This window comes from Populus alba, chromosome 14 (genome assembly GCF_005239225.2).
Source record: "Populus alba chromosome 14, ASM523922v2, whole genome shotgun sequence".
NCBI lineage: Eukaryota > Viridiplantae > Streptophyta > Magnoliopsida > Malpighiales > Salicaceae > Populus > Populus alba.
Window position 1 is genome coordinate 9777253 of NC_133297.1, and position 19415 is coordinate 9796667.

The 19415-nt window shown below is 33.7% G+C and overlaps 2 protein-coding genes across 2 annotated transcripts; both read left to right on the forward strand.

Annotated features, from left to right (window-relative positions):
* The first annotated feature begins 1533 nt into the window (after positions 1–1533).
* On the forward strand, positions 1534–7462 carry LOC118041471 (uncharacterized protein C57A7.06). The gene is made up of 11 exons (XM_035048827.2): positions 1534–1973; positions 2238–2427; positions 2984–3459; positions 4153–4371; positions 4617–4940; positions 5051–5398; positions 5493–5570; positions 5660–5755; positions 5837–6208; positions 6624–6755; positions 6977–7462. Exons 1-11 carry the CDS (start codon positions 1644–1646, stop codon positions 7136–7138), a joined length of 2727 nt encoding a protein of 908 aa, XP_034904718.1. The 5' UTR covers positions 1534–1643; the 3' UTR covers positions 7139–7462.
* A 2846-nt stretch (positions 7463–10308) lies between these two features.
* On the forward strand, positions 10309–16903 carry LOC118041470 (gamma-tubulin complex component 4 homolog). The gene is made up of 16 exons (XM_035048826.2): positions 10309–10653; positions 10733–11012; positions 11113–11249; positions 11410–11508; positions 11691–11811; positions 12354–12626; positions 12863–12943; positions 13028–13111; positions 13681–13767; positions 13919–13974; positions 14073–14255; positions 14466–14691; positions 15259–15347; positions 15503–15656; positions 16153–16275; positions 16355–16903. Exons 1-16 carry the CDS (start codon positions 10499–10501, stop codon positions 16421–16423), a joined length of 2217 nt encoding a protein of 738 aa, XP_034904717.1. The 5' UTR covers positions 10309–10498; the 3' UTR covers positions 16424–16903.
* Positions 16904–19415: the final 2512 nt, after the last annotated feature.

The window sequence follows — 19415 nt, forward strand, 5'->3', positions numbered from 1 at the left end:
ATTTATCTATGATATCAATTTCTCATTTCCAACAATTATTTAAAGCTAATTAATTTTTATAGCATGCATCGATCTCTTACACCAGTATAATTATGCTTAAACTATGTATACAACTAATAATAATTCAAATTAACAATAGCAACATCAAGTAATTAAATTAAATATTATAATTCTTAACATAAAAGTCCCCAAGGGATGTAATGTGATGACAAAAAGCTTGAAATCTACACAGTAGGTCTCGCGTTCGAGTCAGGACGTGTACCTTTTGTAAGAGCCTGAGACAGCCGGTGCTTTACTCGCTCACCTAGGCCCACAAAGTGCATTTTTTGAAGAATAAGGTTTCCTCAAATTAAAAATAAAAAATTCTTAACATAAAAGCATATCACAACAAGATATTAGTTCTTTCAATTATATCAATTACTTAATAAAATTATATATTCATGCATTTACTTTCCAATTCAAGGATGCGATCACACTATGCATAAATTGCACATTTTGATAAATAAATGATCAAGGATTAACTATTCATGTACATTAATATAATTCCTACATCATTAAATAAAATATCATATCATTAAACCTGAAACACCTTTGCCTAGTAGCCTAAGTATTTTATTATTATTATTATTATTTTAGGGGCAAATAATTATTTTTATTATTATGAAGATTGTGAAAAGCTAAAAAAAACCTTGCCCAAAAATTCTAAAATTTATTGACTCTAAAGGTAAAAAAATATTTTTATTGTGTTAAATGTTTTGAAAAGACGCTCATAGCCTTAAACAATCTTTTAATGACTACCAAATCAAAGAAAAAGACCAAACCCTTCTAGAGGCTTAAATTTAAGTCACTAAATGGTAAAAAAATAATTTTATTGTGATAATTTAGTGAAATCTCCACACAGTTTAAGTTTTGTTAATATTTAAAATTATTTTTTAAAATAATTAGATGATGTTTCACAGCTAAAAAATAGTTTATTGAAGGTTTTATAATATTTTTAAGATATTTTTAGATATAAATAGTTTATAGATAAAAAAACTCAAATATGAGGAGAAAATGAAGCAATAAATGTTTCCAAATTGTTTGACATCACATAATTTTATTTTTTTATTTTAAAATACCCTTCATACATGAAAGAATATAATTTAGTTTTTTTATAATATCAAAATCTTTTTTAAACAAATTTTAGTGTTCGTGAAATAAAAAACTTTTATCTTTTAAAATACTTGGAATAATTTTTTTTTTTTTATTATATCCTTATATATCTCACTGCCAATTTTAAAACGATTTTTTTTTTCTATTAGGATGGAAAAATATAATGATATAATATAACAGATACAATGAAAAGATAATACATTTTGAAAACTTTGATAATTATATAAAGACAGAATAATTTACTTGAGAGAGTGCTATTAGAAATTGATGGAGTGGCATCATCAATGCCTTTTCTTATGAAGCCCAGAAGCGAAACGACGTAGTTTGCATAGACCCAAAAGGCCATGATCCTCGGGCCCTAACCTTCTTTCTTCACAAAACGGCGCCAGTAGCCAGAAGCCTGGCAGGCGTTTAAATTTTTTTTATGAGTGTGGATTTTTCAAGCACCGCCGCTGTTTCCCAAACTATCTAGCATTTGGAAATTCATAGCCATGAAGATGGTTGAGAAGAAGAGAAAATCGAGAGACGGTAAGAAACATGATAGACCGCCAAAATTTAACAAAACGTCCAAATTCAATAAAAAATCTGGTAAGAGAACGGACGAGAAGAGGCGGACCGGTCCTCGCTTGCCTCAATCTCTACGGAAAGAGCTCGACGGAGTTAACCCTAATGATCAGTACAGCAGTGAAGAAGATGACGATGAAGGTGTTAGCAACGACGTTTATGAATACGAAGAAGGAGTTCCTGAAGAGGAATCCAAGAAGAACCGCCGGTTTGATTCCATTGAGAATTACGAGTATCAATTACCTGAGGATTTTGAGGTTTCTAGCTCTGCATCTCTATTTATAGCATAGCTTGTTTATAAATTAATTTTATTTTAATTAATCGGAGTGAATTATAGTTTGACTGCTGAATTTTAAAATTTAGAAGAGTGATTTTTTTTTTCTGGAGTGTCTTCGGATGGTGCTCTAGTTCTTGACGTTATCAGAATTTGCTATACTGATTGTTGTTTTTTTATATGATATTTTGTTTACCAACATTGTGGTCTTTTGAGTTCGTGTCTCTAATTTTTTCAGTTAATGTAGGATGAGAATGTTGTTTCGGATGACGACGACAATGGTTTCTATGGTGTTGAAAATAAGATAGCTGGCCGGGATAGTAAAAGGGGAGATCTTGATAAACTTGGCGATGATGTTGAAGATGAAGATGAAGATGACGAAAGACATTTGAGGATGCTGCAAGGAATCACTGGAATGCCAAGCCAGGCCTTTGAGGGTATCACTTCTACTTCTCGAGACTAGTTGGATGCATGACATGCTTTTCATTTACAATGCATGCTTACTTATCTACCAATGAAGTTAGTGTACTTGAACCTGAAGTATGTTTACATATCTCTAACATCTTATGGGTATATTCAGAGATGGAAACATGAATTATGTTTAGGGGATGATATTTGAGAGCCGAACATTCTTCTTCTTCATGCTGCTAAAGTTATTTTTCGTGGTTCTAGTTGTGTATGAGTAGATGTCCTTGTTTTTGCATTCATTTATGGGTTAAATTGTTTCGTATATTGGGCAACGGATAGAAACTTAATCAAGGTAAGAGCATGACTTATTTTCACCTCATATGCTTGCCTTCTTAACATATTGATGTAAAATTGGGAGTCTTGCTATGCGCTAGCACCATGTTTAGAAATTGCAGAGATGAAATCATGAACATTTTCTGAGGTGCTATAAATATATTTGCTAACATGTCCAGAAGTTGCATGTCTGCTGCATTGTTGTTTAGTAATTAGGGGTTTGAATGGCGCCTAATCCATTGTTGTTCCCAGGCCGCAAGAAGAACAAAGTTGTTGTATCCGAGGGATATCCAGAATCTGAATATAATCCTACCCGTGACATTCTAGATGGTGATGGCTGCATTTCTATTGAAGACCTTATGGAAAGCATTCAAGGAAAACCTGGATATAGAGAACTTCTAAATATAACTCGTCAAGTGGAGAAAAAGGGAAAGCTGCTTCAAGCTCCACTTCCCAAGGAAGATCGAGACAGGTTGGAAAGGAAAACTGCTTATGAGCTATCGAAGAAAGATATTACAAAATGGGAGCCCTTGGTCAAGAGGAATAGGGAGACCCCTACCATTATTTTTGACAAAGATACAGATTTGGGGTTTTCAACTGTAGGGGCAATAGCTTCTGAATTTGAGCCTAGAACTGAGTTTGAGAAGAAAATGTCTTCATTAGTTCATGATGACAAGGTTACGACAGCTCATAAAGAAGATGGCTCAAAGCTTCTCGAATTAAATAAGGTATTGAGGCCATAAATATTCTTTAGTTGATTCAATTTAGCATCTTAATATTTTCCGTATGCGGTTCACCTATGCCTTTTGTGTTCTTTCTGGTTACCTGTGGTTTTGCAGTTTTCTTGCCATACTGCAGTCTCCTTTTACTTGATTAAGAAAAATCTTTCCTCTAAGCTACTTCATCTTCTGGACGTGATTGAGTTTTTTTCTTGACTATTTTTGTTCAATGTTTTGAACTTTAAACAAGATTTTATACTTTCAAGTGCAAGGAAAATGATGAAAAAGAAGAAGCAAGGTAACTGATTTTTGATTCAAATGTTTCTGAATTAGGTTGATCTTCTGTCTTTAAAAGCAAAGATTCGTTACTTTGAATATGTTATTCATTTGTTTGAATATTCTTCTTTTTCTCAGTCAGCAAAGAGATTCTAAAGCTAACCATTGTTTATGAGAACAGTAGGGGGGGGGGGGGAGGGATGCTGGGAGAAGGGGTTGAGTATCTTCACAATTTTTATTTTATTTTTAGCTTTGAGAAACGAGTTGTCATAGTTTTGGTGCTTGTGTCTGCAAATTGTTTTTCTCACCAGGCTTACTTCATACATATTGATTCCTGGATTGCAGTTTTCTTTATTTCGTTGCAAAACTGAATTTTTCTTCTTCTTCTTCTTCTTCTTGTGTTTTTTTTCCTATGATGCCTGGAAGATATCCCTTGAAGATTATGTAAACAACCGAAATCACATTGCGAAAATGCGCAGCCTTCTTTTCCGCCATGAAGTGAAGATGAAACGTGTCAAGAAGATAAAATCAAAAACATACCATCGGTTGTTGAAGAAAGACAGATTGAAAGGATCTGTAGGGATGCCAATGGATGCAGAAGAAGCCAAAGAACTGGCAATGAAGCAAGAGTTCAAACGTGCAGAGGTGATTGATCATTTTCTACATATTTAACAGTACCTTCTGAAAATCAATCTGTTTATGACCCTAAAATTCTTAGCATAATTAAAGAAACTTCCAAATTCTTTATAGTTATCTTTGATATAATTAATAAACTATCAAATTTTGATAGTCTTTTAAAAAAAGTTCTGAAAATCAATCCCTCATGCCCCCAAAATATTCAATGAAACCCCAAATTTTACTCTTATCTCTACCCTACACATGTGATGTAGGAACGCATGACCTTAAGGCACAAAAACCAATCAAAGTGGGCACAACGCATTGTTAAGCGTGGTTTGGATGCCCAAGATGAAGGCACTCGGGTGGCTATGGCTGAACAACTCCATCAGCATGCTCTTTTGACTAGGAAAATGAAAACTATGAAGGACAGTAGCAGCAGCGATGACAGCAGCGATGAGGAAGATAGCGAAAATGAAGGTGGTTCAGACCAGGATGAGGCATCTAAGTTACTAGCAAAAGCGAGAGATAAGACAATGCAAGTATTAGAAGGAGATGATGAAGTGCCTGATTCAGGAGTTCTTTCTTTACCTTTCATGGTAATGTCTGCTTTTTATCTGCTTCGCTTCTTTAAACTGATGTCCTTCTTACTTTCCCCTCCCCCCTTGCTCCTCATCTTCTTTTTTTTTTTAAATTTGCTTTGGTATAGAAACGGGCATTGAAGAAAAAGAAGGAAGCAGCTGATGCAGAAGCTAGGCTTGCTATTCAAGATTTTGAATCGTCAATGAAGCAGATGGAGGACACAGATGAGGCAGAAAATTCAAAAACAGGCACTGTGAGTGGTAGAAGGGTGTTTGGTGCGTCTAAGATGCAGGTTATAGAACGAAAAAATAAAATAAAATCAAGCAGTATTTCTAGTGGTAGTGAAGCTGAGCTGGAAGCTGAAGAAGACATTGATGTTGGTTTAGGCAGAACAGATGGTATGCAAAAGAATATTAATGTCAACTCTGTTTTGCTTGATGTAGATGCCAGCATTCCTCAAGATTCTGTTTTGAAGGTAATGGGATTTTGGTTTCTCTCCTGCTTATATTGAAATCAATATCTTTTTGCTTAGGTTGCCAAATTGAAATAAAATGTTTAAACTTTCTCAGGTTTCTGAAATTGTTAGAGATCCAGGTCACAAGAAGACATATGAAGTTTCTATACTACAATCAGATGCATGGAAAAAGGTAATGATGCCTACTTTTTGTAAAACTGTCTCTGTTCTTCCACATGGATGGATAAGGTAACCTGAGAATAGACTGCATATAACTAGCAGATGAGTAGCAGTTGTCCAAATGAAGTGGACACCAATGGCAAAAGGTCTCGGAAAGTTGTTGAACCTGCTATACATAATCAAGATGAAGAATTAGAGGTATGACTGCATCCTTTGTACTCTGCTTTCTTCTTATGATTGGCCATTTCTTACTTTTCCCTCCTCTCTTGAACTGTGAAGGAAGAAGGGGAGGATAGTGATGCGGATAGTGAAGGACAGATGGTTGATGGGATTTTATCTCCAGGGGACATATCATCTTACAAGCTTCCTTCCCAAGCAGAGCTTATACGTGAAGCTTTTGCCGGAGATGATGTGCAAGAAGAATTTAGCAAGGATAAAGAGGAAATTATAAATGAGGAAAATCCTGAACCTGAAAAACCCGTTCAACTTCCTGGCTGGGGCCAATGGACTCGTACACAAAAAAAGAAAGGTTTGCCTTCATGGGTTTTGGAAGAGCACAAAAATGCAAAGAGAAAAAGGGAAGAGGCTGTTGGGAAAAGGAAGGATGCGCATCTTAAAAATGTTATTGTCTCTGAGAAGTTAGATAAAAAGGTTAGTGATGTCTGTTTATGATTCACTAGGCATCTTTTTCCATGGTCCATTGTTTAATCTTGCATTGTGATGATGGATATGAAAATCATTATCTTAAATTTCTTTAAATTCTGACTAAGAAGCTTTTAGTTGAAGAGGAGGATTATTTTTTATATTGTAATGTTGACGAAGTTGAAATGCTAGTTTTTTTTTTTAAATATTGTTTGTGAAAAGCTGTTGTAGATCAAAGATTGTTTTCTTGTTCTTGTATCGAAGTAATTGTTTGCTAGCTTGGGTTTGGGTTGCTGTTTTGTGAAACATCAACCACTGAAGACTTGAAATAGCAATTTCAAAGTGTTGTTTATCTTGCAGGTCCAAATATTTTGGTAGTTGTCGTGGTGGTTAATAAATCTGTATCTCTATTTGGATTTTGCAGGCAGAAAAATTGTTTTCAGGAACATTGCCTTACCCGTTCACATCTAAGGAAGTTTTTGAACAAAGTATTCGCATGCCTATTGGACCTGAATTCAATCCTGCAACAGCTGTCAGAGCTCTTAATCGACCTGAAGTGAGTTATTTTCTCACAAATTCACGTTCCTTTATATGATCAAATTTGATTTTCCATTTTTGGATGTGGAAGGTTCTTGTTTTATAAAAAATTTGGCTAGCTTGCTAAAATGCATTATAATTTTTGGATGTCTCGTACAGTGTTGTGCTTTCCCAATTTCTCCGGGATGCTTTATTATTTTGCACACACTTATTCTCTTACCTGGAATTTATCCTATGCAGGTGGTGAAAAAACAAGGGCTGATTATTCAACCAATCAACTATGAAGATGTGGATCCACATGAAAGAGGGGAGGAGCATAGAGGAAGTGGACAGAAACAAAGACAGAATCAAAGGATAATTCGGAGCCAAGGCAGAATAAAGGCAGTAGTGGCAAAGTCATGACGAGGAAAGGAAAACTGAGGGTGTTTCAACTCACGCTGCTTTCTGTAGGCTGAAACTTTTGCGGTCCCTGTCCTGGATTTTGGGTAGAGCCCCAATATTTGCCAATTTTTAGGAGGCATGGAGTTTTGTTTTCGTTAAATTTAAGGCAGTTCGAGGAGAGCTCTTTAGCGGGCGTTAAATTAAGAGATCTGGCAAGTCAAGTTAGACGTGGGGAAATTTCTTTGTAATAATATTTATTGTATTATTTCATTAATGGGTAGGATTTTTAGATTTTGAGATATTTAAAAAGATTTTAAGATATAATTTGGTAAATCAAACAATTTTTAATCAGATTATTAAATTGAATTAAAATTTTGATAGAATATTATGAAGGTTTTATTTTCTATTGAGTTAAATTTTTATGATAATTTAAGACAGGAATACGTTGAAATAAGATTCAGAAGTTATTGTTTGAGATTGTTTTTATTTATCTTGTTTTATTTATATTTTTTTTTCTATTTAGATTATAACATTTAGTTTAATTAGTATTCTACCTTTTAGAAATCTTAATATTAGATAGATTTTATTAATTAAGAATTCTTTGGGACTAATATAAATACGAGTGTCTAGTTTATTTTAAGAAAAAAAAAAGACCATTATTTAGATTTTTATTAAAAAACTAAAGGCTTTTTTTTTTTAATTTTTTTTTATAGCTTAGGTATGTAACCTTACAATTTGAGAACTAAAGCTTTTATCTACTTTATATGCTATGTTAATGGTATCAGTGCATGTTGGTTTTTTTTTTTTTTTTTTTTTTTTTTTTTTTTTTTTATGGATAAAGATGGTTGCAACCTACTTCATGATACTAAAGTGAAGGCATTCCGTGATACAGAAGTAAAGGCTCTTCAAGGTGCTGTGCGGGCTCTAGAGAAGAAACTAAATTGTTTAGAATAGAGATTTGATAGTTTGGAGCACATCATAACAGATCTTGTTCAACTAATGGGTAACACAAACATGGATAGGGAAGAGGAGAAGAACTTGTTTGGAGACTTAAACTGAAGGTAGGCCAAACCTTAGTTCTATTTTCAGACTTGATGAGATTTCATTTTATGATGAGAGGTTATCGAAGAAAAAATTTATTAATAGGTTTGTAGAGTTGGGAACTAACTTTTAATTCAACAAGGTTCTTGTTATAAAAATAATCTACTTTCTTGTGATGCTAGAGAATGATGATTTAAATTTCTAGACTTTAAAACTTGTATTAAGATGCCTTTAATTTCATCATGACAATATTTGAGACAATCACGAAGAGATTTTATATTGGGTATATAATCAAGTAAATTATTATTATTATTATTATTTGTAATGTGGAGGAGTTTGGTGAAATCAAAACTTAAAAGTTATATAATTTATGTTAAAGATAAAATGATCAAAGAGGACGCTGACAAACGGTTTTAGTTTTTTAATCTTAAGTTGGAGAAGTCAATGGCAAATGATGATTTTTCATTCATAGATGAAGATTTTGCAAATAAAACATGATAATTTTTGACAATTTTTCTAAAGATATTATGAAAGATTATCTTGATATTCCTTTATGCACAATGGTTAAAATATTGAATGTTATAGACATTATGAAATCAAGTTTGAAGTAAAAGAACATGGAAAGAAACTACAAGTGGATTTTATAGGAACATAAAATATACATTCAAGTATGAATTTTTCTTTCACATGTACACATGATAAATTAAAATTTGAAGTTCATAGGTGAAAGACATGCAACTTTGTGAATAGACTAATTACAATGTTATATTTAAAGTCTTTTTTTTTTTGGGAGTGACCATGTTTAATTTTTGATAGATAAATCAAAGATGAGTTTTTTAAAAGTACAGAGAATTGATGTGGAGGAATTTCTTCCATATTCTTACTATAATAATGTTTATTATACTATTTCATTAATGGTTAAGATTTTTAGATTTTAAAAAATTTAAAAAGAATACAAGATGTAACTTGGTAAATCAAAAATGAATTTTAACCTAACTGATAGATTAAGTTGAAATTTTGACTAAAAATTTTGGCTATATAATTAGAATTTGAAAAGATGTTCGAATAAGGTTTGGAGATTATATTTATTTATTTTTATTGTATTTGGATTTTTTTCTATTTAGATTAAAATTTTTAATTTTGTTAGTATTTTGTTATTTAAAAATCTTGATGTAAAATAAACTCTATTAATGAAGTAAGATTGTATTAGGAATCATTTTTATAAAAGGATTAAGAATTAATATAAATAGAAATATAATTTATTTTTTAAAAAATTATTATTAAGAATTTTAATAAAACGCAGAATTTTCTTTGAGTATGTAATCTCAAGGCTTGAAAACCCCATTTTTTATCCGCACGATACCTGGCATCAAAGTTTGAACTGGTTATGTTGGTGACCTGAGCTATGTAGTTCAGCAGTGCGTCAATCAACCTTGACGCTTGGTGTTTTAGCCGTTATTTGAAGATGTGTTGTCTGCTTTTTTTGGTTCGAGAGTAGCAGTAATTGCTTTTTAAATAGTTTTTTATATTAAAAAGCATGTTAATAATATTTTTTTATTTTTTAAAAATTATTTTTGATATTAGCACATTAAAACGATCCAAAAAATACAAACCCCACTCAATTTTAACAAAAAAAAAAATAAAATTTTCTTAAAAACAAGTTTAACTGCAGTGCGAAACAGGAAGAAAACACCAAATCTTGTATTTCTCTCTCTGCTCTTCGAGAAAATAGGTATTCATTTCAAGATGGAAGTCTTATTTCAGATTATAGAACTTCAGTTTTTTTCCTCCGAAATGGCAACATACAACTTTTTTTTCTAATTTTATTTATTTTTGTAGTTGGAAAGTGTTTTTTTTTTAAATATATATATATATTTAATTATTTTGATGAATTAATATTACAAAAAATAATTTAAAAAAATATAAAAATATTATTTCAGTAAGTTTCTAAAAAAAAAATTTCATATCGAACGGTTAAAAACAAATTTACATCGCCGTCCCGTTCCATCGATATTTGCCTTTTTAGTCAGCTTGGCTTCGTTTGATTGGTTGTGATACAGTTAAAAAAAGAATGATATGAAATGTGGTGAAAAATATTAAAAAATTATGTATCGTCGTCCACACATATATCCACGCTCCCAAACAGTCTGTAATCTGTACACCCACATCCGGCCCTTCCGAGGCAAATTTCAAATCCACCTTTTACACATATATTATTATTATTAGAATCCATGAAAACGGAAAGGGAAACTACGAACACTACCACTGCACTAAATTATCAAATGAGAACAAGTATCTACTAGCCAATTTGGTGATCAAAAACAGAAAAAGAAAAGGAAGATGTTACACGAGCTGTTACTCTCACTCTTAGGCTACACTGGAGATCTCATTATCGATGAGAGAGAACACCAGAACTCTCTCGGCATTCCCATCTCCGACGAACACCGCTCTTTCAAGCTCGCTCCTGATATCTCCTTCATCCAACCCAGCGACAGGTACCCAGCTCCGACACTCTTCGTTTTGTACTCCTATTTTACTAATTCTGATTTTTTTTTAAATAAAATAAAATTGTAGGGACCTTATTGAGAGGATAATCAGTCTAGGGTTTTATTATAGAGAGCTTGATCGATTTGCGACAAAGTCTCGGAATCTGAGTTGGATTAGGTCTGCAAATCCTAATAATGAATTGTCGAACAAGAATGTACAGGAGAAACAGAGTGTTTATCGCAGAGCTATTGCTAATGGCATTGTTGAGATTCTTTCAGTTTACAGATCTGCTGTTCTCCACATTGAACAGAAGTTACTGTCAGAGAGCATTCCTATTTTGGCTACTATTACACAAGGTCTTAACAAGGTTGGGTTCGGAACTTAAAAATGGTTTGATTTTCTTTTTATTGTTGGGGAATTTGCTGGTTTTTTTTTTTTTTTTAAAATTTCCGAATTATTTTTTGCAGTTTTTTGTTCTCTTGCCGCCACTTTATGAGCTTGTTCTTGAGATTGAGCGCGATGATATTCGCGGAGGACAACTTCTAAACCTTTTGCACAAAAGATGTCACTGTGGGGTTCCTGAATTGCAATCATGCATTCAAAGGTTTATTTTAGTGCTGTTTATTATTTTGGTAATCGCGAATTTAGCGTTGATTGTAATTTTATAGCATAAGAAATGAAACATGGTTGTTTATTTATCTACAAATGTGGAATTCCAAGGTAATGACCTTCTTTACTGTTTATTCCTGTGTCTAAAAGTATAGGCTTCTTTGGCATGGGCATCAGGTCATGTATAATCAACTTGCTTCCTGGGTGGTTTATGGGATTCTTCAAGATCAGCATGGTGAATTTTTCATCAGAAGGTAATGTGCAAGGTCGTTCTTCTGACAATGATATGCTATAACATAATTCTGCTCTAATGACCAAAATTGGATGGGTTAAGATTAATTTACGCGGTGAAAGTTAAATAAACTTTGTTCTTTTTAGTTTACAACCTTCTTACAAAAACCACCAAAATTGGTTAAATAATTACATCAATTTTCAGGCAGGAAGATAGGGATGTGGAGCATGGCTCATCTAATCCAGACATGTCAGAAAAATTGGCTCGCTTGTCAACCGATGATGCATCTTTAACAGATTGGCACTTGGGATTTCATATTTTTTTGGTATCTCTAAACTCTCTCCTCCTATGTTTATGTTCATCTCTCGCTTAACAATCAACACTAAAATCATGCTTTTGTTTTACATATTAATGAAAGTGGTTGGGTAAGAGTTGGATGATGATAGGAATACTGACAATGATCAGCTAATGGCTTATCTTTGACTTTCTCTTTCTTGTCTTTTGTTCTTCTTTTATTTTTATCCCCCCCTGCCCTCCTTTTGAGTTTTATTCACTATGTAATTGCTTGAATGATAATCATTTTAATCCAAGTTAAAGCTTTTTTGTGGAAACAGTGTTTTCTTCTTATTCCTGCACATGAAACTTTGATGGATTGATTTTCTTTCTTTGATGCCTAAAGAACTTTTGCTTTTCCTGTTCATACATCTGCTTTATATTTAACGTAGCATCATTGCTCATTGCTTAAAAAATGCTTTGATAAGAAGGATATTGGGCTTTCTTCAAGCCACAACGAACAGATTTGTTCTAATATACCTCTTTGGGATTCATTTTTTCTGATATATTTACTCTTTCAATGAATTTCTGCAGGATATGCTGCCCGAGTATGTCCATATGCGTGTTGCTGAATCAATTCTTTTTGCTGGAAAAGCCATCAGGGTTCTCCGGAATCCAAGCCCAGCATTTCAGTTTAAGGATCCTGTATATAATCAGCAGATACCAAAAGGTGCTCAAAAAAATCAAGTATCAACAGGACGCTTCCCCTTTCAGAAAGAGTCTTTTGAAGATACAAACTTGATTGGAGAAGAATTACTTCCACAGTCCGAGGCTGACAAGATTGAAAATATGCTTCGAGACCTAAAGGTTCACTTCCTCAATTTGGATCATCATAGATAACATCTTGTGCTGCCCTTTTCTTGATAGATAGCTACACTGGGAGACATTAATAGCTCCATATTGTATTTAATCCATTTCACAATAAATGCACCTATATTTAGCTGTAATTCTTTTATATATTTGGATAGAATGGACCTTTCCCTTTTCATTGAACTATAATCCACTGCAGAGTGTATACTGAATTTTGGTTCCATTATATGTAGGAATCATCTGAATTTCACAAAAGATCATTTGAATGTGCTGTTGACTCTATTCGTGCTATCGCAGCTAGTCATCTTTGGCAGGTGCTGTATGCAACCCTCTTGTATTTATTTATTTTTATTTATCATAGCAACCCTGATTCACCTGTGTTTTCTTTACTTTTGAAGCTTGTGGTTGTGCGTGCTGACTTGAATGGCCACCTGAAGGCACTTAAAGACTATTTTCTTTTGGCGAAAGGAGATTTTTTCCAGGTGAAGGATGGATAATATTTTATCTCTTCAAAATTGACATTTATCATGCCTCAAGTTTCTTTCCGGGGCCTTGCCCTTGTAAGATTCCTAGAGTCACTGATATATTTAGCCTGCATCACTTTGTGAATCTACACAAACTTTGGAATGGATTCCAGTGCAATTTGGAGGAATGTGTAGCCTATTTAGGAAGGATGCTCTTATTGAAATTATGTAGCTCTGTTTTGAGATAACTCATATTCCTATGCAATCTTTGGTTTGTAGTTTATACTTTGTAGGAACTTCTAAAATTCTATAACAAGATTGGTTCAGCATTGTTGCCTAATCACAAATAAACTACAACCGATCAAAATCATTCTTGCAGAAATTTCCTGAACTTTGGTCTAGGGTTTCACTGAACATATTTTTATTCAAAATCTTGATTTTCTATTGGTTGTTGGAAAGGTTTTTTTCACAAGTTAACTTTGCTTTAAAGTCCAGGAGTTTGAGATTGCGCTGACATTGGTGCGTATTTTGCAATTATAAAGTGAACAGAAATTTCAATTCTAACAAAGCAGGATTAATTATGCCAGTGTTTTCTTGAGGAAAGTCGGCAAATGATGCGTTTGCCTCCTCGACAATCAACTGCTGAAGCTGATCTCATGGTCCCATTCCAGCTGGTAAGCTTGGCACAACATATTTCCCTAGCAAACATAATTATACTCCTTGTTTTAACTTAAATGTTGATAATATCTGAATGCTCAACGTCAAATTCACTAATTGTCTACTATAAAAAAATAAAAAAAATCATTGGCACTATTTGCTTTGTAGGCTGCTATAAAGACGATTGGTGAGGAGGAGAAGTACTTTTCCAGAGTATCCTTGCGGTTAGAACCTATATTTTTAATGAAAAATTTTATCTGACAATATTTCTATCAATCATCATTTGATTTTAAATTATATTAATTTTGGTTTTCCATACAAGGATGCCTTCATTTGGATCTGCGGTTAAATCCTCCCAAGTAGATTTACCCAAGACTGGGAGTACAAGCGCTTCATTATCAAATGCTTCTTCAGAGATTTCTCTGGATGGATGGGATGGTATTGCTCTGGAATACTCTGTTGATTGGCCCCTACAGTTGTTCTTTACTCAGGAAGTGTTGTCTCAGTAAGATGCTCCTGATACTTATGGATGCCACTCTGTCGTTCTCCTTCTCTTCTTCTTAATATGCATTCTTTTGCTATCTGATAAAGCTGAAAGATAGTTCCTTAATTGCTCATAAATAATATTTAAAAAATACTACCACAAAATGTAGTTCATAGTTGCTGAATAATTCCTCTCTATCTCATGCACATGTTAACCTCAAGAATGTTCCAGGTACCTAAGGGTCTTTCAGTATTTGCTACGGCTGAAACGTACGCAAATGGAATTGGAGAAATCATGGGCTTCTGTGATGCATCAAGATCACACAGATTTTGCCAAGCGTCGCAATGACCGCTTGAACTGCTCAGTATCTCAGCAACGACGCCAACGTTTTAGGCCAATGTGGCGTGTTAGAGAGCATATGGCATTCTTGATCAGAAATCTTCAGTTCTATATACAGGTATTGATGCCATCTGTAGGTCAACTTTTTTTGGAGATAGTCTCTAAAAGACTATGCAACATAGGAATTGCCAAATTTTTTAATTGTAAAGCAGTACGGGACTGGTGACTGATATGCATATCAGATCTTATCCAAGAACCTTGTTTTGGATAAGATGTTGACAGTGTTGGACAAAATAAAGTCTTTACATTGGACAAGTCATATGCTGGTTACACATAACTTGATAAATTAAATAATATTTTGTGATATCTTGAGAAAAGTTTAACCATCATCATGAAGGATGGTGGGAATAATACTAGGACAATGTAGGGAAATTGATTGTGACATCTTTTTTGAAATTGTGCCCCAATGATTGACTAGATAAAATTTTTATTGTTATGCTATATTTCTTTTTCTAATAACAGTCAGAAATGTTAGGAGATAAAACTTTATATTCTTTATTTTTCAAGTCTGTTCACTTTTATTTACCCATTTCTTTTCCCCCTTCCATGAGTTTATTCTATATTTTCCCTTTACTGGTTGATTTCAAGATCATTTTCTTTTTAATTTTTTGCATTTGTATTTTAGGTGGATGTAATAGAATCCCAATGGAATGTTTTGCAAGCTCATATTCGAGATTCTCATGACTTTACTGAACTTGTGGGCTTCCATCAAGAGTAAGTGAAGTGAATGGTTTCAGTAACCTCCTGCCTGTTTAATTCATTGAATTGCACACCTTTGTTCTACATAATTGCTGTTTTCTGAGTTTATACTCTGCTCATACATTGATAGTTGCAACATGATGCTTACACAACATGACATTAACTTGCAGGTATTTATCAGCTTTAATTTCACAATCGTTTTTGGACATTGGTTCCGTGTCAAGGATATTGGACAGCATAATGAAACTTTGCCTGCAATTCTGCTGGAGCATTGAAAACCAGGAAAACAATCCAAATACATCTGAACTGGAGCATTTAACGGAGGTATTTCTGCTAATGTTTTGTTATTTTGAGTTGGCAGTTCATGCTTTGCTGAAACATTAAGCTCTGAAAGTATCAAACCTCAATTTTTTGTGCCTTGTCTTATGCAAAAATTGCAAATTCACATTGTTGTTTGGTGCTTTTGCACTTCAATGATGGCTATTTTGCGTTGTTTTCCATTGACATGCTTATCTCTTAAGCACTTGACCAAACACCATCTACTCTGGATTTCATTGGAAAGAGGAATGTCTGTTATATAGATATGCCATACGCCTATAACAAACATTTGATTTTGCCTTTGTGTTCCATTGGAGATTTGGAGTTGTGGGAAGTTGTCATGTTGGTGATTCATTCCTGAAAGTCAGCAGTATATGTGTCAAATCTAGTTATGCTCTTCTAATAGACTGTGTTTTTTTTAATAATAACCCTTGATTATTTTAGCAATTTTGTTGCCACCAAATCTAAATGATTCCTCGACTTTTAATGTTCTTTTCCCCAGGAATTTAACAAGAAATCAAATTCGTTATACACTATATTGCGCAGTAGTAGGCTAGCAGGGAGCCAGCGAGCTCCATTTCTCAGGCGTTTTCTTTTGCGTCTAAACTTTAATCTGTTCTTTGAGGTAATTCTTCCCTAAACACATCATCTTATTTTAGTCCTTCAGTTTTATGACCTGTTTGATCACTTTTATTTTCTGACAGACAACTGCACAAGGTGTACTGAACATTGTTAGACCATCTCCAACACTCCCTGTTTTTAATCAACAATAGCAAAAGTTATTTACGAAGTCGAATCAGCTCCAGGCAAGTACTGTTGTCATTTGTGTTGAGAAAGTATAATCTCACCCGAGGTTGGCAATAGACTGTGAAGCATGCTTCCATGTGATCAGGCGGTCCTTTCGTTGGCTGTGATGAGGGTGCCTGTCTCCATAGCTTGAAAATTTTTCTATTAACCAACCCTATTAGGTGGTTCTTTGCAAACTGGCTTGTTCAGGTTGGGGGTTGATTTTTTGCTTACTCCATGTTAACTAAAAAGTAACCATCCCCTGAAAGGGAGACAAATTCCAGTAGCCAGCATTGTCCGTTTCACACAGCTTGTTGACCCTGGCGTAGCATTCCTTGTCATTTGGTGCTTGTGGTAGGCAGCTCCATTTAGTTCTTATACCAACTCATCAATTGGTATTTAAGCTTGTACTTTATAGAGATGTGTATCCATAAGCTCCATTGCCAAAGTGAAGTTTTGTTTGTAAATGTGTGGTTTGCATCTGTGAAGTGAATTGTGGGGTTCGTAAGGCACTGACATGAAAAATTCTTTCAAACATAAGGTTTTAATGGCTGTGCGAGCGACCAGAAAACAGGATAGGGCCTTGTTCATTGAGATAAAATGTAAAGAAAAGGAAAGGCAGTTTTGAAGTCAGAATCTGACCTCGATCCCAATTTCAGTTTCTGCCAACCAAGCAGGTAGTCTGCCCAGGAACGAACATAACAGGCAGTCCCTGTAAAACCCTGTGATAACAGTGATTCTCTCATTAATTTAACGAAGTTACATGTTAGAACAACTTCCTCACAAAGTAAAAGTGAAATATTATCAATGCAACATTAGAAGCCTCGACCCTTTAAAAAAAATAAATGAGGCCTCTATCACCTGGATAGCACAAATACTAAGGGACTGGTCATCCAAGATCGTTCGATGTGTAAAGTACTCCTTGCAACCTTTAAAAGGTTTGTAAGTGCATGATATAACAACGCAGAACCAAATTCTATTAAAGGGTTTAGTGATCTTTATGTCAAGCTAGTAACACAATTTAACACTAGAATACCTGTAAAAAAAAAACTCCACAAAATTCTTTAGTGTTACTCTATAAAAAAGCGAGTCTACATAGATATATTTAAGGAGATTTAATGAGGAGATGTTCAAGATAGAAGAATTGTTTGAGCCAGTAGCCTTAAAAGTCTTAATAAGAGGAGTAAAAGAACATGTCATCTATAGAAAATTTTATCTCTTATGAGATAGAAAATTGTTTAAAGTGAAATAATTCATGAAAAATCACATTCGAGTTGAAGATGTCAATTTGCTACAACATGGACCTCTTTATTTTCATAAGGAGAATGACCTTTCAAGTTAAGTGATCAATATACTAAAAGCAAACATCTTAGTGTTACCTCCAAGACATGTTTCTTCTAAAAACCTGCATCATACCTATCACTCAGATAATCTCAGGATGTATAATTCTTAATAAGAATACAAGTTTTTTTTTTAAAAAAATATAAATGACTTATTCAAAATAACTTTTTATTTTTTCTAAGTAATGGTTGAAGACTTCTCAACATTAATACTAGGAATGCGTTTTCTCCTAGGAAAAGGATGGGCGTGGTCTTTCTAATGATATATGTACTATTATCTAAGAGATGGGCGTGGTCTTTCTAATGCTATATGCATCATTCTTCATGGGATGAACTTATCTCATTAGTGCCATTTACATAACTCTAACTCCCAGGGCAATATCCTCACTCTTTAAATGATGGACTTGGTCTTCCTAGTACAATAACAATATCATTCAATCACTACTCTTCAGTGGAGGGCTCTCATGCCCCATAAAAATAATAATCATAATGACTACTTTTTAGTGGAAGGCTCTTAAGCCTCTTGATAATATTGGAAAAACCACATACTCCCACACTTTACTCCTAAAACTTATAAGGTAAAGGCTCAACCTCATTGGGTTACACATAATCATTTGAGAATTTTTATAAATGATGGGCATTGTACTCTCAATCTCTTAGAATTTTTCTAAATACAGGTTTTTAGTACTTTATGTTTGAAAGAATTTCTTTCACTCCAGATGCATATTATTTATGGCTTACACCTCTTTTTATACAAGAAAAACTCATTAATTTACCTGAATTGAAAAATTAATTAAAGTATTTGTATATTAATATATCACAAAGATTAGGAATTTATTGATGAACCAAGATTTTATCAATATATCTTTACCAAAAAAATACCTGATCAAGAAAAATTTATGGATATATTTTTCTTGAATTCTTAAGTGCATTGAGTTGACATATGTCAGCACAAACACATCTTAGTGGAGGAGCGCTAGGTCTGGCTAGCGCCAAAACCAGCCACGGTTATTGCCAAGCCCCAAGCATGTTAGGTCTAGCCAACACTAGACCCAATTATCGATGGGTCTGGCACCAACTAAACCCAAAAGACAATTGGGTCTAGTGTTGCTAGACCCATGTTGGGGACAAGCAGCATTTGCTAAAGCCAGCTCTTGGGTCTAGTAGATTTTGCCAAGCCTAGTAGCTTGGCCTTTTGCGATGTCAAGCCGATGAGGTGGACCTAACACATGTTTCCTGAAAATGTCGAGCCCAATGATTTTTGACATCATAGCTTGAGCATGACCAAATTCGCTACACCCACGAATTTAAACATAATACTTGAATTTAACGCCATTAATTTCTATAGAGTTTTATATAAATCTTAGAGAATTTGTTTCTCAACAAATAAATTTAATTAAATAAGTCTATACCTTGCCAATATTATTAGGCGCATGAAAGTCTTTCATGGCCCATCATATCTCCATCATTTAGTTGGATAAAATGAGTAAAATATAATTTAAAATATCATAAAAATAAAATTACAATTTAGTCTCTCATCTCTACAAAATGACAACTCTCTTTAGAATATATATTTTTTAAAAGATACATATTTAAATATCAAAGAATCTTCATCTCTACAAAAAAAAAAGAAAAAAAA